Source organism: Petromyzon marinus, chromosome 53 (assembly GCF_048934315.1).
Source record: "Petromyzon marinus isolate PM22_M1 ecotype Great Lakes invasive population chromosome 53, UKy_Petmar_22M1.pri1.0, whole genome shotgun sequence".
In the NCBI taxonomy this organism is placed as follows: domain Eukaryota; kingdom Metazoa; phylum Chordata; class Hyperoartia; order Petromyzontiformes; family Petromyzontidae; genus Petromyzon; species Petromyzon marinus.
Genome location: NC_133719.1, coordinates 12,338,795 through 12,363,358, shown reverse-complemented (window position 1 = coordinate 12,363,358; position 24,564 = coordinate 12,338,795). Strand labels below are relative to the sequence as shown.

Below are 24,564 nucleotides of genomic sequence, written 5' to 3'. Positions count from 1 at the left end.
CTGTGCATCTTTGTCCCATACACGCGAAACTCGTCCCATTCACGCGAGACTCGTCCCATACACATGAGAGGCGCGTGTGGGAAGGTGGCAGCATCATCCGTGGTGAGGGGGGTATGTATGGTGGGGGGGGGGGGTAATTGGAGGGTGGGGGTGGATACGTGGGTCTTGTGGTGACCTAAAGAGACCCGTAGACAACACAGGTAGTGAAATGACCATGCATTGTACGTCTTATGTAAAGGTACATGAAATGTGTTATATAACAGTTATGTAAAGTGTAGGCGTATGTCTGTGTGTGTGATGATGGATGAGATCTGAGATGTGGGTTGATTGCTTAAAATGTTGTGCATCTATTTATAGCCAACGCATATCTGCACGCTCGTGTGTACGCACATGCACAGGTACATTCGGACGGGCGTTTGTGGTACGATCGGAATGAAACTCGATGCGTTCACACAGAGGCACGCGTACCCAGATACCTACAGAGCAGCAGCAGTAGGCTGATACTGCACCACATCTACTGCATGCATTCCAAACTCATAGATACACGTGTATAAATATAGACTCATATCGATGCATAGTAAACAATGGAGATGCATAGAGACACAGAGACTCATAGAGACATATAGAGATATATTAAAGACACAACCCACAGTAAGACTACCCGTGAAACCTAAACTTTGGACCGTCAAGTAAACCCATAGAGACACTTGGACATACGTAGAGACCCATAGAGATACATAGTAACTCATCGAGACAAATTAAAGACACAGCTACAGGAGTGTGATGTTGGTCATGCGACTCGACCGCACAGTCAACCCAGTGTGGTCTGCACTACCTCAACGGAGGAGGAACAGCGACACGAACTCTCTGCTCAAGTCCTCTCGTCGTGGCGAGGAGCAGCAGCAGCAGCTGCAGGACGTCTACATTGAACATCGAGATCCTGAATTACCTTGCTGCTGCCCTTGTGAACGAACTACTTTTTGTTTTTATCGTACCAGGTAAGGCCCACTGAGCTGCGTCGCTCTTTTTCAAAAGCGACCTGGCCACAAAAATGATGGCTCAACGAAGTGGCTTATCATCATGCGGACATTTTTTTAGCAGCCAAATACTCTAAACGCGTGATGTTGATTCTAAATGTGGGGAGAAAAAACCGTAAGACCTGGAGAAAAATCCACACGACCACAGAGAGACATGCAATCTCCAAATATACAGACATCAGGGTCGGGATCAAACCCAAGACCCCCTGTATGCAAGGCGAGGTAGTTAACATCTTGCCACCATAACGCCCCATTGTGCTCGATGAGAGTAGAAGCCATATTCGTATGGCTGCCTCTGTCCTCGAAACCGGTTCCACGAGTATGGAACGGCCTGGAATTGAACCAGGAATCCAACCCAGCCACGCAACTCCGCTGGCTGGGAGCCCAGACACGAATACATACAGACAGCAACAACAACAACCGCCATTCGCCACTAAGTGGCGGTGATGTCACCACGACGCTTGTGCCAAGCTATGTGCACGTTGAGGACACGTGAAGTGTCGAATGTGCACTGGCAGCAGGTCACGGGGCAGACCCAGGTGCCACGAGTTAACTGACTGAGATGACTTGCTGATGCACCACCTGTGCCTCCTACTGTGCCAGCTTGCTGTGCTTTAGCCACCCAGCGTTCCGCTCGTTGTGAGCATCACTCCCTCCGCCCTCCGTTGTTGTTGGAGGGCGACTGCCTCCAACTGCCCAGTAGCGTCCTTCACGAGCCTCCTCCACAGAGGCCGATCTTGACACCGCTGGTACCAGTCATCGGCAAGTCCACTCAGCTCCACGTCCTCCTGTACCACATTACTCCATCTCTTCTCTAGCCCATGCCGCGCCCGTTTAGCCCCTCGATCCGGCCGAAGAAAAGCTGTTTCGGACGGATCTCTGACATGGGATGCTGTAGACGATGAGAGTGGGCCTGTTGCTTTTTCTCAGCCAGCCTTAACACCTCCTCTGTCAGCCACGGTCTCTGGGGAGGTCTGGACCGTGTACCAAAATCAGTCATTGCAGCTGCATGAGCCACAGTCTTAAACCTGGCCCATTTCCCCTTGACATCTGGAGGAGTGCAGGACGATGCCAACCCCAGCCCCAAGCGATGATTAAATTCTCACTTGCAACTTTAATAAATGGGGTCCTGGGTGGGTTTGAATGGGGTCCTGCAGATCAGCTCCGCGGTCGGTCCTGGTGTCAAGGACATGGGCCCGCATTCACTGTTCCGTCACTATGTAGTCCAGCAGATGTTCTTGTTTGGACCCGGCATGCATCCATGATGTTGTGTGGATGCACCGATGCCAGAACAGCGTGTTGGTAATTACAAGCCCATGGTCTGCACAAAAATCTAGCAGCCTCCTACCGTTGTTATTGAGCTGATCTGGCCCATGCCTTCCAATCACTCCAGACCAGGTGCTAGCATCATGACCAACTCGGCCATTGAAGTCGCCCAACAAGATGACTCTATCCCGAGGGGCCACTTTAGCCAGCACCTGTGACAGGAGGTCATAGAAGGCATCTGACTCATCGGCCTCACCTGCATCGCTCCACGGATGTTCATCTTTGGTGGGGGCATAAGTAACCACGACCACTACTCCTTGCCTTTGGTTGATGGGAAGGCGAGCCAAAAGTAGACTGGGGCTTACAGCTTCCCACACCTCACCGCCACACTCTCACACCCCCTTCATTCTTTTGTTCAGAAGAAGAGCCACTCCCTGTTGTTTGGCAGTCTCCTGTCCCGAGTAGAGGACTGTCCACCCCTCATGGTGGCAGGAGCCAGAGCCGGTCCACCAGACCGCCTGAATACCACAGAGATCCAGGCGGTACCGGTCGAGCTCCCGACAGAAGAGTGGCAGCCTCTCTTCCGCAGTGAGCCTTCGAACATTCCACATGGCCAACCACAGTGTTTTTTTAATTGTTTTTGGAGGAGCCCCGAGGGTCAGGATTCAGTCTCCTGGCTCAACCAAATGGGGTTTGGCCAGGAGACGTCATAGACGCCTGTCCCCCCGGGGCCTCCGGCACAAGCTTAATTAGATATTTTAGACGTGGTTTTGTGGTAATTAATTGAAGGTGGAGGGGTTATCAGCCCCTCGCACCCGTCCAGAGCCCCAATTTGGCCGCTGTTGTGGTTACAAACGCATGAGGGGAATGGCCAATCTAAATTGGCCCTCCCCACCACGGCACTGTTCACCACAGCGTTGCCGTCCGGCACCAACGAGGAGGTAGGGGGTTGTTTGTGTCTGTCTACAAAGAGACAGACACATTCATATAGACAAAGATCCTCCCCCCCCCCCCCCCGGAAAGTATTTCTATAGCGGCAAGTGCTGTTAGCGAGTAGCACACCAGGTGGTGGGTGGCCAGCACATCAGAATCTTTACTTTTATCCTGGAGGAACCAGGTACCAGTTTGAGGCAGCGTCGGCCTTGGGGACGCCCAGTTCAGACAATCGTCACTGGTGTTGGCCGAGAGCGGAAATCGAACTCGGGTAAACAGGTTTGTAGCTCAGGCACACTAATTGCAATACTACCGCTCCTATATTTCCTACACAAAGACAACATGGCCACTGGGGAGACAAAGACGGTCGGGCGTGGTGCTGGCCACCCATCACGTGAACTCTGCTCATCCTCGCAGTGGCTTTTGGCGAACCATCGAACAAAGACGACCACCCCATCGCGCTTTCAGATGTGCTTCTGCGGCCGTCTGGAACGCTCTCCCTTCTGATGTTAGGAAGCCACTGGAGCTATGCACTTCTAAATCGAAACTAAAAACTCATTTCTTTAGAACAGTTTTTTTTATGTTTAGTTTGTTGTCCTTTCCCCGCGCACCTCCGATTAGCGCAGTTGGTTACGTAGGTACCTTACATATACCTACTGGTGTACCTTGCCAGCTTTTAGAGGCCCTCGCGAACAACGCTTGTCCCAAAATATGTTAACACTATACGAGGGGTCTTTATTTTTATGTGTAACTGTGTGTGAATAAGTTTGTTTGAGAGAGTGTGTGTGTATGAGTGTGTTAGACTGTGTGAGTGTGTGCGTGAGTGTTAAGTGTGTGCATTGGGTAGGCGAAGGCGACCGGGCGTGCTGCTGGGCACACACCATTGCCTCGTGTCCATTGGTTCTAACTGCACTTGCCCCAATCGTCGGTTAAAGACTGTACTGGAAACCTTTGTCTTGGAGTGAGTGTGTGTGTGCGGCTGTATGTGAACGTGTGAGTGTGTGGGCATGCACACACACGCACACTCACTCGCGTGCCAAACCACCGCACCTGCATTGGGTGTACAACTTGGTTGAGTAACACTCTGAGGCAGACAGTTGCTTGGGTCAACGTTCAGACAGCCAGGACTCTCTCTGCGTAGGCCACCTCGGGATAGGCCGAGCACTGACCCTCGCCCTAGCCTGTCGCGCTGAGTGTGAGGGAGTGTGTGTGGGCCTCCCCACGGTCGACTCAGCCTCAACTGAGTACCTGGTGTGGTGTGTCGTAAACATCCCCACTAAAGGAGACAAAGGCGGTCGGGCGTGGTGCTGGCCACCCACACTCGAGTGCCGTGCCGCCCTTCATAGGTGCTGCTTGCCCCATCCAACACGCACTCGGTGTTCGGAGCGCAGCGCGCTAATCACTACACTGGGGTACCAATCCCAACTTACACTCGCTCACAAAGACAAAGATCTAAATTGTTGGGGCAAGTGCTGTTAGCAAGCACTTATGAAGGCCGGCACGGCACACGAGGGGGTGGGAGGCCAGCACCACCTGCGGACCGCCTTTGTCTCCTAAGTGGTGATATTTACACACCACACCAGGTACTCATTTGAAGCTTAGTTGGCCTAGGGCAGAACCGTGAGCAGGGATCGAACTCGGGTAAAAAGGCTCGTAGCTCAGGCGCGCTAACCACTACACTACCGCTCCTCCTGTACTTCCCACACAAAGACAACATCACCACTGGGGAGACAAAGGCGGTTGGACGTGGTGCTGGCCACCCATCACGCGAACTCTGCTCATCCTTGCAGTGACTTTTGACTGGCCATCGGACAAAGACGGTCACCGCATCGCGTAGCGCTTTCAGATGCGCTTCTGTGGGCGTCTGGAACACTCTTCCGATATTAGGAAGCTACTGGAGCTTAGCATTTTAAAATTTCGATTGAAAACTCATCTTTTTGTAAAGGCGATTCGTGTTTAGTTTGTTGTCCATCCCCCGCACCTCCGATTGGCGCGGTTGGCTACATATGGTGCGAAAGAAGTTCAACATACATACAAAAAAGACAAAGATCCCCCGTATAGCTTTGACAAACTGTTGGGGCAAGTGATGTTTGCGAGCACCTATGAAGGCTAGAATGGGACACGAGGGGGTGGGTAGCCAGCACCACGCCCGTCCGCCACACACTCGCACTAGCAGTAAAGAAGAGTTTGACTGTGGCGAGCACAGCAAACAGAGGGGCTCGTGACTCAGAGTTTGGCTCCATCGCCTCCGATCGTGGATTTCAAAAGAGCCACGCTCATGCACCTCACCTCTCTCTCTCTGCATGATGTGGAAACACAAAGACAAATGTCCCCCATGTATCCCACACAGAGTTGTAGGAGAAAGTGCTGTTAGCGAGCAGCACCTATGAAGGCCACCACAGCGCCATCGCTCCACACACTCATCTATTCAAAGACAAAGATCCCCCGTATAGCCTGGATAGACTGTTGGGGCAAGTGCTGTTAGCGAGCACCTATGAAGGCCGGCACGAGGGGATGAGTGGGTGGCCAGCACCACGCCCGACTCGCACACTCACACACCCACCCACACACACACGCGGCCGCTCATGCTATGGGCACAGCTGTGTACACTTTTTGGCTGACGCTGTCATTATATAACACGCTCAGGTGATGTGAATATATCTGTGGACGATTACCAGTCCTGCCGTTGACGTGAAAATGTTCGACCCAGGTTTATTGGTGGCGATCTTATTTGGAATCTTTTTGTCGACGTGCGAAGGCATGGGTTGTGAAACATTGGCACGCGGCTCTAGCCGAGGAGTCCGATCGTGGGTGCAGCGGTGGCGAGATGTTAACTCTCTTGCCTGGTATGAAGGAGGTTGTGGGTTCGATCCCGACCCTGACGCCTGCTGTATATTTGGAGTTTGCGTGTCTCTCTCTCCCCGGTCGTGTGAATTTTTCTCCTGGTCCTCGGGTTTTCCCCTTCACATTTAGAATCAACATTCGTTTAGAGTATTTAGCTGCTGTAAATTTCCACATGATGATGATGAGCCACTTAGTTGAGCTGTCATTTGCGTGGCCAGGTCGCTTCTGAAAAAGAGCTACACAGTTCAGTGGGCCTTACCTGGTAAAATAAAAAAAAATGTGTTTCGTATACTCAATATATCATCGATCGCTTCTAAACAACTCCAGAGCATCGCTCGGGGTGATGCTACGTTGGCAGTGGTGCACAATCACACATCAACTTTAATAATCATACGGGGCTGCGGGGGAGTGGTTGAACAGCGGTTAGCAATGCTGACATCAGTGGCGGCCGATATCTGAACCACCCGGTCCTATATCTTTTCTCTATGTGCCTATGCATGTTGAACCTCTTTCGCACCGTATGTGCTCGAACGTTCTAATCAGAGGTGCGGGGGAAGGACAACAAACTAAACACAAAATGCGGTTCTAAAGAAACGAGTTTTCAATCTAAATAATGATTTAAAAAAACTGCATAGCTCCAGTGGCTACCTAATACAGCTACAGAAGCGCATCTGAATGCGTGCCATGCAGTGACCGACTTTGTTCGATGGCCAGCCAAAACGTGTTGCAAAGCAATCGCCTCCTATCTTCTTTGGTTCTTTCGGTAAAGTCACGTAGAATGAGAATAAAATAATAAATTGATAAAATCGCCTCCTACTTTATGGAGCCACTGATGAGGTGAGAGGCTTTATCATGGTGCGGGGACAATGGAGGGTTGCGAGTTGGTGTGTGGGGGGTCCACCATCATCACCGCCACTTTCTATACCCATGCTTCACAGCGGTGCTCTGGCACGGGTATTAAAGGTGTCGTGCATAGACAGTGGTGAATGCACGAGTACAATAGGTAACTTCTCGCTTAACGCGATGGATAGTCAAAAGCCGGATGACCAGAGTTCGCGTGATGGTGTACGAGAACGTTGAACGAATACCGTGGAACGTTGAGTTGATTTTATCGTGGTGATTAATGATCTTGGTGGTGATGATGTGCCTCTAACAAATACGAGCTGTGGGCCATTTTCTGGGGAAGAAACGTTCTGACTAGAATGAATGAGCCAAAGACAATATTTATACTTGCACGTAGCTCCCATTCATTGCATACTGCACAAAGACCCCCCACCCCCGCCCCCCTGTGTAGCCTCAACAGACTGTTGGGGCAAGTGCTGTTATTGAGTAGCACCTATGAAGGCTGGCACTGTGGCACACGAGGGGGTGCGTGGCCAGCACCACGCTCGGCCGCCTTTGTCTCCCCAATGGCCATGTTTATACACCGCATAAGGCTGAGTCGACCTAGGGGAGGCCCAGGACCGGTTCAAATAATCGAAACTACCGCTCCCCACACACACACGCAGTTTAGATGATGACACAGTTGATCAATCGTTCGAAAAGATCGGTTTTTGATGACAACAACGATAATAATATTCACACCTTTAACATATTTCACCTGCGACATTTTGAGAGGTGAAACTGATCCAATGACATACAGCAACAACAACAGCTACCCCACCGCTCGCCACTAAGTGCCTGTGACGTCACCACGGCGCTTGTGCCAGGCTAGGTGCATCTTGAGGCGGTGACATGAAGTGTGGAAGCAGGCTCTTGCTGCCAGTAGGTCAGCGGACAGACCTAGGTGCTATGAGTTGACTAATGTGCCATGCTAGGTACAGGAGGTCAGGGGAGAGACCCAGGTGCTAAAGGTTGACTGCTGTGCCAGGCTAGGTGCAGGAGGTCGGGGGACAGTCCCAGGTGCTATGGATTAACTGCTGTGCCAGGCTAGGTGCAGGAGGTCACAGGACAGACACAGGTGTTATGGGTTGACTGTTAGTGCCAGGCTAGGTGCAGGAGGAGGGGACAGGCCCTACAAGTGCCATGGGTTGAACGCCTTGGATAACTTAACAAATGTCCCCACCTGGGCTCCCCACAAAGTCACAGCAAAAAAAATATATGCGTAAACATATAACATATATAACTTACACAGTCTGCATTTATGCAATGAGTATGCCCTCAGTAAAACACACGTATACACATGTTGTGCAGTACGACCACGCGCAGACGGAATTCACTGTAAGGGCTGATGCCGTTTATTAACACTGCTCACACGACACTGTAACACACGTATATACACATATACACACGTATACCCACATAAACACGTGTATATACACATAAAAACACGTATACACACATTTACATTATTTGTGTTAGAACCGTGGCTTGATTGAAAACTCAATTGTTTGCTGCTCTTTGTGTTTAGTTTGTTGTTCTTCCTCCGCATCTGTTACGTGAACGAAGTCTGCAACGAAGTTCATAACTAATTACATCGTTAAGGAAACCGTATGTCACGACCAGTTGACCTCTGGGTTACAGCGGAATGAACAAGCCTGCAAACAAAGGTCCCCTTTAGGGACAGGTGGGCAATTCCATTGGCCCCTCAGTTTGTCTATGCCAGCTAAATGTTAAGGGCCTATCCCGAGCAAAGGCAGATGTCCTCGCAAAGATCCTTCAGCAAGAACACATTGACATCCTTACTATCCAAGAGACACATGTGGAGGAAAGCAGCTCTCTAAGATTGAACATTCCAGGGTACATCCTCGCAGCTTTCAAGGGCTGCGCTAAACACAGTCTGGCAAGTTACGTTGTGCATCACTTCAAAGACGCAACAAAAGTTATTTAGACAGATGACGACTTCACAACTGGGTGACGATAATCGCCGGTCTCGTCGTATACAATGTCTGCAAACCGCCAATAACAACCTATCGCCTACCACCATTGCCAGCGGTGGAACATCCCGTGATCTACATAGGCGACTTCCACAGCCATCACACGATGTGGGGCTACCCAGTTAACGACCTGGCAGGTGAACAAATCCTTGATTGAGCATCTGCACAAAGAGCTCTTCCTCATTTTTGACGCCAAGCAACAAGGCACATTCCACTCTGCATGGTGGAAGACCTGTGCTTTGTACCACATATGAGAATGGCAAGCCTCTAACCACCATGCGCAAAGTCTTGCCTCACTTCCCGCACAGCCAGCACAAGTCCGTGGTCATCCATGTTGGCCACAAAATCCCAGTAATCACCATCACACCGAGACCCCGCTGGAACTTCGGAGGGGAAAATTGGCTGCAGTGGAAAAGAACATCCACCACATCTCTACGAACCCTGAAAAGTTTGAGCAGTTCATCATGCTCGTGAAGAAAGCCACCAGGGATGCGATGCCATGGGGCTATCGGAGGTCCTACACTCCAGCTGGGCTGCAGAAAGTAAAAACCTTCTTCGAGAACATCAAAGCACCGGCAACCCAGAGATCGCCACATTCCTTCTGCAGTCGCTAGATTCTGCCAGATGAGCTAAGTGGCCAGCATTGATGGAATCTTTTGACGTCACCCACTCCGGCTGCAGGGCATAGGGTTTCTGTGGAAGCTCAGTGGAGCGGCACCCTCCTAAGGCAACTGCTAATGGAATAGCGGCGCAGCTTCTCGGCAATGCAAGTCGACAACAAGAATGCACAGTAAAACAATCTACACAAGATACTCACACAAGTGTCAAAAACTCTCCTCTTTCTGTAGCTATACTTCCAGAATTGATGCCACACTGGTGGTAACAAAGGCAGGTAAAGCCACAGGGATAGATGGGGTTTACCCGGAATTCCTAAAACTCCTTGGCAGCAAAGGAATATTCTGGCTGGTGAAAAATTTTCAAAATCATCACCACCAGCAAGCTACCAAGACTTTGGAGAAAAGCAAAGTCATTGCTCTCCTCAAGCCAGGAAAACCTGCTGATGACCCACATAGCTACAGGCCAATCTCTGTTCTTTGTACAGCCTATAAGCCACTGGAGTGAGTACTGCTGTCTCAAATCTCTCCTCTCTTCGAAGCCACAATACCACCTGAGCAGGCAGGTTTTCGGTCACAAGGAAGCTGTTGTGACCAGGTCCTCGCCTTGACATCACACATCGAAGCCAGCTTTCAGCATGAACAGAAAACAGGTGCCGCTTTCATAGACGTTCCCTATGCATACAACCTGGTCTGGCCCCGAGGACTTATCTTTAAACTCACCAACACCATCAAGTGCAAAAAAACTGTTCATCTCATCATCAGTATGCTCAGTGACCGACAATTTCACGTCCATCTCGGAAACCAGATAAGCCACCCACGAACTCTACAAAATGGCTTACCGCAGGGGTGGGTATTAGCACCAGCCTCGTTTAATCTTTACACCGGATACATGTCAGCCACATTAAGCTGCAAGTTAATTTATGCAGACGATTTAGCACTGGCCAGCCAAGCGACGACACTCAGCGCAGCTCAAGACATCTTGATCACCGAGCTAAAGAAATTGGACGATTATTATTTCTCCTGGCGACTTAAGCCAATCCCAACCAAGACAGTGTCCTCAGCATTTCATCTAAAAAATGCAGAGGCAAAAAGTACCCTGGAGATCGAGTTTTGTGGTAAAACTGTCACCCACGAACCACTCCTGAAATACCTTGGAATGGTGCTCGATCGAAGTCTCACTTTCAGGCAACACATTGAGCAGTTGAGCAACAAGATAAAAAGCCTGCATGGACATTATATTTATCCATAAACTGGCGGGAACTAGTTGGGGCTGTGATGCGCAAACACTACGGACTGCCACACTCGCCCTCATGTATTTGATGGGGACGCAGCGCTCGCAATCGAGTTATCGACACACAACTAAACATTACAATGCATGCCATCTCGGCTACGCTAAAGTCGACGCTGACCCAGTGTCGACGCTGACCCAGTGTCTCCCAGTGCTCACCCACATCGCTCCGCTGCAAATCTGCTGCTATGAATCCATACGAAAGAAGAAGAATATCTCGGGTTAGCACGGTTGGCTACATACAGTGTGAAAGAAGTTCAACATACATCCAGTACATACGTGGCTTAATATAGCGGCCATTTTGAATTATATGCCCACCTTCAAACCGAATATCATTACTGTTTACAATAATTTACTAACATTTACAGTCACACATTATTGACGTTTTTAACCAGATTTCAGAAGCTAAACAGGGGTTGAGCCTACGTAGATCTTCGATGTATTGGGAAATGGTTGACCGCCGTGTCAAACAATAAGTTGTCTCCGTAACGGCTGTTGCGATGTTACATTGTGGGTGGGCCTAAGTTCAAGAGCAGGTAAACCAATGCATTATTGTGCAATAATTCCTCGTTTAACGTGCTAGTAGATGCATTCCTGAAAAGTGCCACGTTAAGCAAAAACTGTGTTAAACGAGGAATGACTCTTACTGAATCACATTTGCACTGCAACATCAGCCTGCAGTCATTCCATGGCGGGACAAATAAATAAGATGTGGGTACACAGCCACATTACTGTATCATTGTATGTACAGTATCACGGTACTGCTCAGCCACTCCACTCAAGAAAACAGTTTGTCGTCGTCTGCTCAGAAACTGCGTTATAACAGGGCGTGTTCCATGTTATAACGGCGCGCGTTCCACATTATAAGGGTGCACATTCTGCTTTGTGCGAAAAGAACTCCATGCGTTAAGCGAGGACGTTCGGTACTCTCCTCGAGAACTCGCCATCGTCTATGCACGACCACCTTTAATATCTGTGCACGACCACCGCGGTAAAGTATAGGTACAGATAGTGGCGGTGATGATGTTGGACCCCCCACACCAACTCACAACCCTCCATTGCCCCCACACCATAAGAAGGCCTCTAACCCATCAGTGGCTCGACAAAGTGGGAGGCGATTGCTTAGCGACACGTTTTGGCTGGCCATCGACCAAAGTCAGTCGATGCATCACGCACTTTCAGATGCGTGTGGATTGAAGTCACGGGCTGTGTGAAGTGAAGTTGGTGGGGCTCAGCTTCTCTCCTTTGCCCCTTTTTGCGTGTAAAAACTATCGAGGGAAGCTTTGTCTTAATGTGACTCTATGCGCTGCTGCTGTTGTTGTTTCTGCTACATAACTGAGCTCTATAATTAAGTCATCACAAACAACGACTACCGAATTTCATCTCATCAGCAAACCTCATCGCCCACCTGCGTGCACGTTACACACAAAGACAAATATCCCCCGTATAGCCTTTAACAGGCTGTTGGGGCAAGTGCTATTTATGATTAGCACCTATCAAGGCCGACATTGCACACGAGGGGGGTAGGTAGCCAACACCAAGCCCAGCCACCTTTGTCTCCCGAGTGACGATGTTCACATATCGCACCAAGTACTCATTTGAGGCTGCATCGACTTAGGGGAGACCCAGGAACGGTTTTGATATTTGTAACTGCTGTTGGTGGCCGTGAGCGGGAATTGAACTCGGGTCACTGGGTTCATAGTGCAGCGCGCTAACCACTGCTCCACTGCTCCCCATTCTCAAACACATGCTGTACACAACATCTCGCTGATCTCGTTAAGGAGCATAAACCATCATGCGAATCATCCTCGCAGCAGCTTTTGGGTGACCATCAAACAAAGACGGTTACTGCATCGCACGCTTTCAAATGCGCTTCTGCGTTCGTCTGGAACGTTCTTCTTTCCAATATTAGGACGCCACTGGAGCTATGCACTTTTAAATCTAGCTTGAACACTAATTTATTTAGAACTGCTTCTTGTGTTTAATTTGTTGTCCTTCCCCTGCACCTTCGATTGGCACAGTCAGCTATGTACGGTGCAAAAGAAGTTCACCATACATACATATGTACGTGTACAACTATGCTTACTTCTTGCATCATGTATACAAGAGTTTTAGCAAACTCAATGTCTGACATCACCGTCAATGGACACCAATAAAACCGAGCGGACATTTGGACACAATCCAAGATCGTGGCAGATAACCAAACATGGCTTCCCCTAACAAAATTATAAAACAGTTTGTTTTATCATCACCAACAATACTAAAACTAAAAGTTGTGTTAGATCTTAATTTACAAAATACAAAGATCCCCCCGTGTAGGTTATATATAGTGTGTGTGTCTGAAATTCAGGTAACTGACGTGAATAGGTTTATTGATGATAAAGTTATTTATTGATGATCGTGAATTTATTTGCTTCGTTTTTAATCGTCATAGTGTCTGCATTTGATGATGATGTACAGTGGATTGATCATGATGATTATATTTATTATCATCCCTATCATTACATCATCACCATCACCACTACCTTGTCCACCACCATCATCATCACAACCACGACAACCACTACCATCATCACCTGAACACCATCAACACCACTATCACCTCCACTATCACCACCACCACTGCCATCACCACCATCTCCACCACCTCCAACCTCTCCCCTCCCCAGGCGAGGTTGGAGAGCCTCGTGCCCTTGCCTGCTCCTCGTGCTGCCTGCTCTGCCCGAGCGCCTGGGCACTGCTGCAGCACGTGCAGGGCTCGCATGGCCTGCGCATCTACTGCACCGAGTTACCGGCAGCCGCGGCCCTCATGGGCCCTGGCCACAACAACGTCCCCAGTTCTCCGGGATCCTCCCTTGGCAGACCGGCACCACCTCCTCCTCTGCCGCAGCCGCCCCGCCGACGCTCGGAGCCGGGCTCCGATCGCCGATCGTACCGCGGCCCGCCGACCCCGACCCTCCACGCGGACCTCGGCTCCGTGCTGGGGCCCCTGACAGGTGCCCCGGGCTACCCCAGGCTGCCCCGATTCGGGGGGCCCCCCGCCGCAGACTTTAAGGGGCTCTCGGCGCTGTACGCCGCCACGTCGGTTCGCACGCAGGGCTCTCCGTACGCGGTGGCCGGGCCCCCCTATGTGGGCGCACGGTTTGGCGACCTCGCGAGCGGGCCCGACGAGCTGACGGTCGCTCAGCAGCTTCATCATCATCAACAGCAGCAGCAGCATCAGCAGCAGGCGATGGCGACGAGCAGTGCGTTCCAGAGGGTGGTGAGACCCGCGGGCAGCACCTGCGACCTGGCGCTGGACTTCTCGCAGCGCCTCCACAGTCTAGCAGACCAACCAGCTGCGATGGGCGCGCCACCCTCTCTGGCACCTCCCGCCACCGCCGCCAAATCCCCGGGCCGCGGCGCTCCGACCCCTCCTTTCGCCCGCTCCACGATGTCCACCGCCACGACCGCCACGACCGCCATGACCGCTACCACCATCACCACCGTGACCTCAACGGCGATGGCAGTGGCGGCGATGGCAGTGGCGGCGATGACGCCGAAGATAACGTCGGAGGGCGAGTGGCATGGGACGACGGCGGTGGCGACCTCGATGACCCCACCAGCCGTTCCTCCGCGACTCAACTCCTCCGTCGTCACCACCTCACTCACCCCACAGTCGTCGACCTCCTCTTCGTCATCCTTGGTGGTGGGGAGCTCGAGTCTGTCCAGACAGAGGTGTTTGTCCGCAACGCCACCACCACGGCCACAGCCACAGCAGCTGCATCGCCTCGTGTCCCGCGCCTGCCAGGTTTGCCACAAAACCTTCAAGGCATCCTCCTTCTTCACCTCCTCCAACTCGCCTCCTCATCACTCTTTTCCTCCTCCTCCTCCTCCATGCGGCCGCCGTGGCAACGGTGGAGGTGGCTTTGGTGGCAGTGGTCGCTGGGCCCATGGTCACAGCACGCGCGGTGTGTGCCGGCGATGTCGCCGCAAGGGCGAAGGGGAGGCACGCATCAAACGTGAAGCGGACGACCGCGATGATGATTATGACGATGATGATGCTGATTATGATGACGACGTCGATGACGATGATGATGATGAAGTGGAGGGAGGGAGGAGGAGGAAGGAAGACGCTTCCAACTCGGTCTCGCCCGACAGCGGAGCAGCCACAATGAGCACCAAGAATGGGAAAGTGAGGCCCTCGTGGGGTCACCACCACCACGATGACAGAGGCAGTGGTGGTGATGATAACGACGATTATTCGGACCCCACAGCGGAGACTGGGGGAGTTGAGGACGAGGGAGATGGAGCGGTCGGTGGTGGCGGCGATGACGACGACGTTGACGAGGTGGAGGAAGAGGAAGATGAAGACGACGATGATGAAGAAGAATGCGACTATGGCCTCCGCAAGGCGCCCGATCTCCAGGAAAGCCCAGAGGAAGCCAGGGCCAACGGCGTGCCCCGCAACGAAGCCGGCATGGGCAGCGGCATCAGCGGCAGCAGCGGCGTCATCAGCAGCAGCGGCGTCGTCTTGGGCATGAAGCCCATGTCGGTGTTGAGCGAGGTGATGGACACCATCGGGCTGAGCTCCATCCAGCAGTACAGCGACGCCTTGAGGCAGGCCCTCGCCGAGAAGGAGCGCCACGTGCCCGGCAGATTCCCCCACGCCGTGCTGGAGCCATGCGGTGGCAGTGCTCGGAGGGGAGGCTGGGCTCGCCCTCGTGGTGATGGTGGTGGTGAGGATAGGACGTTGCTGAACGACCGTATGCTCTCTGTGTCTCCGCTCGATCTGGTCTCTGGGCCCATGTCGCTCTCCAAACGTAACGGCGGCAGCAGCAGCAACAACCATCACTACCACCAGGGCAGCAGCAGCTACAGCAGCAATAACAACAGCTACAACAGGGCAGTCATCGTGAGTAACAACAATGGCAGCAGCAACAACAGCTACAGCCGAAGCAGCAGCAGCAGCATCGACATCATCAGCAGCAGCGGTGGTGGCATCGCCAGTCATAGCATCATCAGCAACAACGCTACCGCTCATGGAGATGATGACGATGTCGGCACCATCACTTGCAAGAAGATCAAATGGGAAGCACCCGATGACATCTCCTCATCACCACCACCACCACCTGCAGCTCACCACCATCAACAACAACATCACTACCACCACCGCAGTCATCACAACCACCATCTTCATCCTCACCACCCGCCCTCCCCCGCCCTGCACCCACTCATGAGCCACGACAATTTCTACTCTCAGTGGCTGGCCGGCTACGCTCAGACGAGGCACCTGGGCAAAGACGCGGCCTTCCCGGGCCTCCTGCATGCGTCCCCGCACCGTGTGCCTGAGAACGGGGCCGTGGGGGCCCTCCTCTACCCGGCGCCCCTCGTCGACATCCTGGACGGGCGCAGGGGTCGTGGACGAGGAGGTTTCGTGGGACGATCTCACCACCAGCACCATCCCCGCCACCACCATCAACAACAACATCACCAGCAGCAGAACCACCACCAGCAACAACAGCAAAAGATGCTAGCCATTGCTATGGGGCGACACGAAGGTGCCGAAGGTGGCGGTAGCGGTGGTGGTGGCGGTAGCGGTGCTGGTGCTGGCGGAGCTGGTGGCATGGGTGGGGCTGGAGGATCTACCGGTGGTGACGGAGTGCGGAGGAGCAGCAACGGCAGGGGGCGACCGCCGGGCAGCCGCGAGTCGAAGCGCAGCGACACGTGCGAGTACTGCGGCAAGGTGTTCAAAAACTGCAGCAACCTGACGGTGCACCGGCGCTCGCACACGGGCGAGCGGCCCTACAAGTGCGAGCTGTGCAGCTACGCATGCGCGCAGAGCAGCAAGCTGACGCGCCACATGAAGACGCATGGCCAGATGGGGCGCGAGTCGTACCGCTGCGACGTCTGCCAGATGCCCTTCAGCGTGTTCAGCACACTCGAGAAGCACATGAAGAAATGGCATGGAGGGGAGCACGCGGCAGCGGCGGCGACGGCAGCCACAGCGGCGGTGGTGATGGCAGCGCAGGGGATGGGTGGCGGCAGAGATGGTGGTGGCGGTGATGGTCGTGGTGAAGATGGAGTGATGGTGATGGCGGAGGAGGGAGCAAGGGATGCGTGAAGTGTTGGAGGATGTTCCAGATGGTTAGGGGAGAGGGAGGGTATGTGAAAGGGGTACTCCCCCCCCCCTCCCAGAATAAATGCTTCCAGTATTCGAGGAAAGTACCTCCACCCCGCCCACCTGCCCAAACCCCCAAATCTATCTATTCCAATCACCCGGGGTCTCTTCTCTCCGGCACCACCATCCACCACGACCACCGACTTCCCTGTCCCTCCCGGTGGTGGTTAGCGGGGGGGAGGGAGGGAATGCGTGAAATGTTGGGGAGATGTTTGGGTTGGAAAGGGGGGGGGGGCGTTGTGGGAGTGTGCCCCCCACCCCTCCCCCCTCATCTCTTCTAACCGGTGAAGATGTTCCATTAGTGGGGTCCATGTTTCAGTAGAGAAGGGAGGGAATGACTGCGGAGCGACAGACCAGGTAGCTTCCACACAGCATTACGCAACCGATGAAAAGATAATGCCGCTCGACTGATTCGGAGTGAGACCTCTGCTGTCAAACTGGAGCCGGTCATGAGCACACTGCCCAGGTATAGGAAACTCTCCACTCTCTCCACAACTACCATATCACCAATTGAAAGTTGTGGGGGTGGAGTTTCCGATGGTACAAAATACCCAGGCAGGTGCTTACTTTTGGTGGGGATGATGGTAAGTCCCCACCTCTTAGTGGCAAGCTCCAGGTTCAGTAGTAGCACCTCCAACTCCTCCTCTGAGTGAGCAGTAATTACCAGATCATCGGCATACATAACATGGTTGAGCAATAGGGAGCCATCCCTTCACCACACACGGGCATCAATCAGCTTCCCATTGGATCTGTACCAGATGGAAATTCCTCCGGTACAGCTATTGAAGGCTTCATGAACAACGTGGTCAAAATATATGTAAAATAATGTGGGAGCCAGAGGACATCCCTGTCGCACCCAAAAGTGAACAGGGAATGCTCTGACTTCCGGCCACGTAGTTTTACCCGGGCCCGCTCACCATCTAGAAGGTTCTTAATGATCGTGAGCAGAGGGTCAGGGACTCCGAAAGCACGAAGAACAACCCAGAGCTCAGGCCTACTGATGGAATCATAGGTTTTGACCAGGTCAATAAAGGAGAAATGTAGGTGTTGTTGGAATTCCCTACACCTCTGCTGTAGCAGATGGACAGAAAATATGGCATCTGTGCAGGACCGCCCTTTCCTGAAACCGCATTGGGGCTTCGCAAGCCTCTCCTCAGCGTGCCTGGCAAGGCGATGTTGAATAATCCTTGCTAGGACCTTTCCCGGCACAATGAGGAGTGAGATGCCCCTGTAGTTATTACAATCTGTGTGGTCCCCCCTCTTAAAGAGGGACCACACCACCACCAGGCCATCCTTCCAATCCTGCAGAACCCGTCCAGTGGTCCAGTTGTTATGATGTCATATAGGGCAGTCTGTGCACAAATGCTACCCTCCCTCAGCATTTCGCTTGGGAGGTAATCTCTGCCCGGTGCCTTTCCTGGTCTCAGGCCTTCAGTACTTCCTCAACAGATGGCACCTCAGCCAGCTACTCACAGGGGGTGACTTCTTCCAATATTTGAGGCACCGCAGCCTGAGCAGGGTCATCCCCACTTTGTCCCACAACGTTTTTCAGGGTGAAGGATTTCCCCTCCCCCAGGACCTCACAGAAATGCTCAGCAAATCTGCAAACCTGTTCCTGGGGGTCGGAGATTGGATCACCGTTCTTTCCCCTAATGATGGTAATAAGTGTGGCGCTGCAGGTTACTTTTTTGATGGGATTAAAGAGCGATTATGATCGCGGGCCATTGAGCAGACTCCATCTCCTCAGCAACCATTGACCACCAACCATTCTTGCTGTGCCTCACGGCTTTCCGAACCTCCGAGCGAAGGCTGTGGTAGGCCTCCTCATTCTCTGACGTGGGATGTTGTCGACGATGAGAGTGGGCCTGTCACATTTTCTCAGCCAGTCTGAACACCTCCTCTGTCAGCGAGGGTCTCTGGGGAGGTCTGAACCATGTACCCAAAGCAGCCATTGAAGCTGCATGAGCCACATTCCTCAACCTCGCCCATTTCCGCTCGACATCTGGAAGAGTGGGGGACGATGCCAACCCCAGCCACAAGCGATGATGAAATTCTCACTTACAACTTTCATCACCTAGCTGAGACCATGCCACTGGGTTTGAATGGGGTCCTGGGTGTACACCCACCACCGGAGTGGAAGAATGGCAGGCGCATCTTACAGATGACAGGCCGATGGTCAGTGGACAGATCAGCTCCACGGTAGGTCCTGGTGTCAAGGACATGGGCTCGCATCCGATGGTCCGTCACTATTTAGTCCAGCAGATGTTCTTGCTTGGACCCGGCATGCATCCATGATGTTGTGTGGATGCGCTGATGCCAGAACAGCGTGTTGGTAATTACAAGCCCATGGGCAACACAAAAATATAGCAGCCTCCTACCGTTGTTATTGAGCTGATCTGGTCCATGCCTTCCAATCACTCCAAACCAGGTGTTAGCATCATGACCAACTTGGACATTGAAGTTACCCAACAAGATGACTATCCCGAGAAGCCACTTAACCAGCACCTGTGACAGGAGGTCATAGAAGGCATCTTACTCATTGCCCTTGCCTGCATCCCTCCACGGATGTTCGTCTTCGGTGGGGCATAAGTAACCACGACCACCACTCCTCGCCTCTGGTTGATGGGAAGGCGAGCCCAAAGTAGCCTGGGGCTTACAGCTTCCCACACCTCATTCTTTTGTTCATAAGAAGAGCCACTCCCTGTTGTTTGGCAGTCTCCTGCGCTGAGTAGAGGACTGTCCACCCCTCATGGTGGTAAGAGCCAGAGCCGGTCCACTGGACCTCCTGAATACCACAGGAATCCAGGCAGTACCGGTCCAGCTCCCGACAGAGGAGATGCAGCCTCACCTCCGCAGTGAACGTTTGAACATTCCACTTGGTCATCCGTAGTGGCTTTTTGTTGTTTCTGGAGGAGCCCCGAGGGTAAGAATTCAGTCTCCGCCAAATGGGGTTTGGCCATTTGGCGGAGACTCTTGTCCCCCCAGGGCCTCCGGCACAATCTTTATTATATTTTTTAATCGTAGTTTGGTGGTAGTTAATTGAAGGTGGAGGGGTTTTCAGCCCCTCGCACCCTTCCAGATGCCCCCATTTGGCCGCTATGGTGGTTACAGACGCCATGAAGGGAAAGGCCAATCTAAATTGGCCCTCTCCCCACGGCACTGCCCACCACAGCGTTGCCGTCCGGCACCACGATGAGGTAGGGGGTTGTTTTGCCGGATCAGTATCACTACCACCACCACCACTAATGTCACCATCGCTAACATCACCATCGCGAACATCACCACCATCAACATCATCACCAACATCAACACCACCAGCCCACCAATGGCACCATCGCCAACATCACCACCACCGCCATGCGTGGTGCTATGGTTTACCCACGGGCACAGCTCTCTGGGGGTAGCTCTGCGCTGGGTGTAGTGGGAGGGACGATGCCACCCATTCGGCTTCACGCTTGCGCGGGGTGTAAATTGGGCAGAGTTGGGTCGCGACTCGGACACACAATGGCCAGCGCCTCTCTTTACAAACGACGCCGCGGAATCTTGAACGTTGCCCAATGTGAAGTGGACGGCTGTGCTGTAGTAATAGTAGTAGTCGTAGTATTAATAATAATAATGACGGTTAACACATCCGTAGTATTAACCAGGAATGTCGCTGGGTGTCGAACCGTTCGGTTTTTAGTCATAACCACTCCATAGGGCCCCCGTTGGTGGTGATGACGTCAGCTGGGGTACTACTCAGTGAGCCAAATCTGAATGTTTTGATTTTAAGTGATTTTTTTTCTGTGGGGGGGCGGGGGGGGGGGTGAATCGGAAACTTGGCGGGGAAGTGACAGCGCCAAACTTAACACAGCTTGCGAATTGTGGCCATAGGGTGAACAGCACTTGCCCCGACAGTCTGTTAAGGCTATACGGGGGATATTTGTCTTTTGTGTGTGTATGTGTCTGTGTGGTCTCGTGGGAACCAAGTTCGATTCCCTCTCACGGCTACCAACACAGGTGACGATTATCTGAAAAGGTCATGGACCTCCTCCCCTAGGTCGACTCAGCCTCTAATGAGTACCTGGTGGTTCGTGTAAATCATCAGCACTGGGGAGACAAAGGCCACCGGTCGTGATACTGGCCACCCCACCCCCCTCATGTGCCGTGACGGACCTTCATAGGTGCTCGCAAACAGCACTCGTCCCAATAGCTTATAGAGGATATATGGGGAGGTGGGGGGGGGGAGCTTTGTATGTAAGCGTGTTTATAAATATAACACCTGAGTCTGTCCCGTGACTTCCTGCTCACGAGCCTTCCACACTACCTGTGGTCTCAAAGTGCACCGAGCGTGGCACAAGCGCTGTGGTAACGTCACTGGTAGTGGCGAATATCTGCTGTTGTGTGGCTGTGTGTTAGAATGGATGCTATGTATCGTTGCGTGTTGGTGCTTGTGTAAGGGGGTGTATGTATGTGCGTGTGTATTTGGCATCAAGACCTCGCTTTGGTCTCCCCTAGGTCGACTCAGCCCTAAAACAATGACCTGTTGTGCTGACCGCACAAAGTCGGCGTCGACACTGGGGGTGGGGGGAGACAAAGGCGGCCGGGCTTGCAAACTGTTGCGCCGCACCGGCCTTAATAGGTGTTCGCTAATAATAGCACTTGCCCCCTTGCACGGGGATCGTTGTCTCTAAGCCATTTGGAATTTGTGACCATACCTTTGTGACGTCACGACCTCACGTGGTTTTGTATATATTTTTTAATGTCGACGCTGTCACGTGTTCGAGCGTCGCGCTTGCCGAGAATGTTTTGCGCGGTTGAATAACTCTTCCTCACCCCTCCTCAACCCCCCACCTCCTCACCCTCACCTCTTCACCCCCTCCTCCTCACCCCCTCCTCCTCATTCCGACCTCATTATCCTCTCTGTTCCTCCTCCAACCCATCCTCCTAATCACCATCATCTGCATCTAATCCGACCCCAACCCTCAACCCCAACAATGACCCTAGCCCCAAGCCCAAACCAGGGCCCAAACCCACGAACCCAACACTCAACCCGATACTATTCGGTCCTCAGCCCGAACCCTGCATCCAAGTCCGACCCCTAAATCCTACCAAATACCCTAAGCTTACTCCTAAACCTTTCCCTCTATCCCATAAACCCTATCTCCGATCTTGTAAACCCCTATCCCGTAAACCCCTATCCCCTAAATCCGCATAAGTGTTTGCAATAGAAACATACAACTGTTCTGTACGAATTAAGCAAATAATTATAATAATAAATATGATGTTAATGATGGTGATGATGATTTGTTAGCAATGTTGATAACACGTTACGTACGTGATACAGATGTTTATATACACGAGTGGGGAAGACGTGATATTGTTATAAAGGTGGGTGATTTTTACGCTTGTATGCCATTGTACAAGATGTTGTCTACGGAGCTCGCGGTGCCGACGTTCACTCTCGCGGCGCGGCAGTTTCAGTGATTCGGGGAGGTGGGCCAAGTTTTTTTTAAATTCCGCTCCTCCTCCCCCCTCGACCTCCCTCTTCCCCCCACCCCCTGCCCCCACCCCCGACGCCAATGCCCACCCAGCGGTGTCTAAAATTTGGTACTCCCACAGTTGGCTACATCTATACACCGACCTCTTCCTAAGAGGTACAAGTCGGGTGGAAAAGTAGGCCAAATACCAATTTAAAAAGACGGGGGGGGGGGCGGCAAGGCACCTGCAGGGGCTGCGCCTTTTAAAATTTACGTGGTTTGAATTTAATTTTTGGGTGAAGGGGTTATTTAAAAAAAAGGTTTGAGTTAGAATACATTTTACGGGGAAAGAAAATCCCATTAATAAATAAATTAACGTGTAACTCTTAAATATATATACATAAAAATAAAACTTACAAAGCTCAGGCGAAGAGTTTTAGCATTTGTTGTCAGATTTTATTTTGAGGTCGAACTGATGGTGGTGAGGATGATGGCGATGATGAATGTGGCTGATGATAGCGATGATGAATGTGATGATTATGGTGGTGATGATGATGATCGCGGTGATGATGAAGGCGGTGATAATGATGGGGATTATGACGTTGGTGATGATGGTAATGATGATGGGGATGCTGATGGCGATGATGGTAATGATGATGGGGATGGTGATGGCGATGATGATGATGATGGCGGCGATGATGCTGATGATGGCGATTGTGATCATTATGGCGATGATGATGATGATGGCGATCGTTATGTCGCTGATGATGGCGATGATGATGCTGATGATAGCGATAATGGCGATAATGGTGGCGATTGTGATGGTTCTTTAGCAGATACGCACACAGAGTACCACAGACAGAGCTGTACGTTACACATGTAAATACTTTATATACAAAGACACCCCGTAGACTTGACAGACTGTTGGAGCAAGTACACACGGGTCACAAGCATCCACTGTGTAGTCGTTTCAGACGATCGATGTGATTCCTGAGCCGAAGTTGGTCTTCTAAAACCTTGTTTTGAATAAATGAAAATGTTTTTCTTCGTGGTGGGGAAATATAATTGAAAAAAACTGAGATCTTTCGCACACAAATCTGTGTCCGTGTAAGTTTATTTTTTCCTAGTCTGATTTATCGATTGATTCACGTGTTTATTTCTTTCCAAATCTTCGAAACTCAACACATCGTTAATAACACTGTGAGTGATGGTGGTGATGGCAGTATTATTGGTGGTGATGTTAATGGTGGTGATTGAGATGTAATGGTAGTCGTGGTGATGGTGATGATGTGAAGGTGGTGAAAGTGTTGATGGTGGTGATGACTGTTTAGATGGTGGTGATGTGAACGTGTTGATGGTGATAGGGGTGGTGGTGATGGTGATGACAGTGTTGATGATGGTGATGGTGACATCACAACATCCTCCTATTCCCAACCTCAAAGTTGCTTACCCCATCCTCCACCGTGCACACCACGCGTCCCACCCATCACAACCTCCTCCTGAACTATGGTTACCACCTCTGACCTTCAATAAACCGAGACGTAGTCACAAGAATGGTTTTATCTCAAAATCCCGGATAGGTGACAACCGCTTCGTGTGAATGGAAGCCTCGTTCAGAGTGAACTATAATAATAATTATTATTGTAAAATCAAAAAACCTTCCAAACCTGTGAGCGGCATCATTAAGGTTATACAAATGAAGAGGAATCGGAGACTGGTTACGCACTTCTTTATTCTTCAAACCACAGCCACACTCGTCCCTAACACCAACCACGGACACGCGTCTCACAGCCACTTTTAAACCCTTCATCTCCGCCCTCCTCCCTAATCCACATCTCCCCCCCTTCCTTGAGAGAGCCGTCCTCGGCTCATCAACTCTGAGCCTCGGCCGGTCAAATCCAATCGAGGCCGGGCGTATGTAATTACAACAACCACAAAAAGTGCAATAAAGGCAAAAGAAACAACACAATTCCACCTCCGTCCCCTTGTTAACAAGTGCGCCGCCTCTGTCGCAGACTTCCCCCACGATCCGACCCCTCGACCGAACACAACAGGGTTTCAGGGATGTCCGTGTCCACAGCTGC

At 51.8% G+C, this 24,564-nt stretch overlaps 1 protein-coding gene across 1 annotated transcript in view; it reads left to right on the top strand.

Moving 5' to 3' along the window:
• Positions 1-23,576, top strand: part of LOC116953888 (uncharacterized) — a 57,788-nt gene extending 34,212 nt beyond the window's left edge. The window contains exon 3 of the mRNA XM_076051881.1: positions 13,531-23,576. Coding sequence (XP_075907996.1) covers positions 13,531-16,964 — 3,434 coding nt within the window. The 3' untranslated portion in view covers positions 16,965-23,576. The remainder of the gene's footprint in view (positions 1-13,530) is intronic.
• The last annotated feature ends 988 nt before the right edge of the window (positions 23,577-24,564 follow it).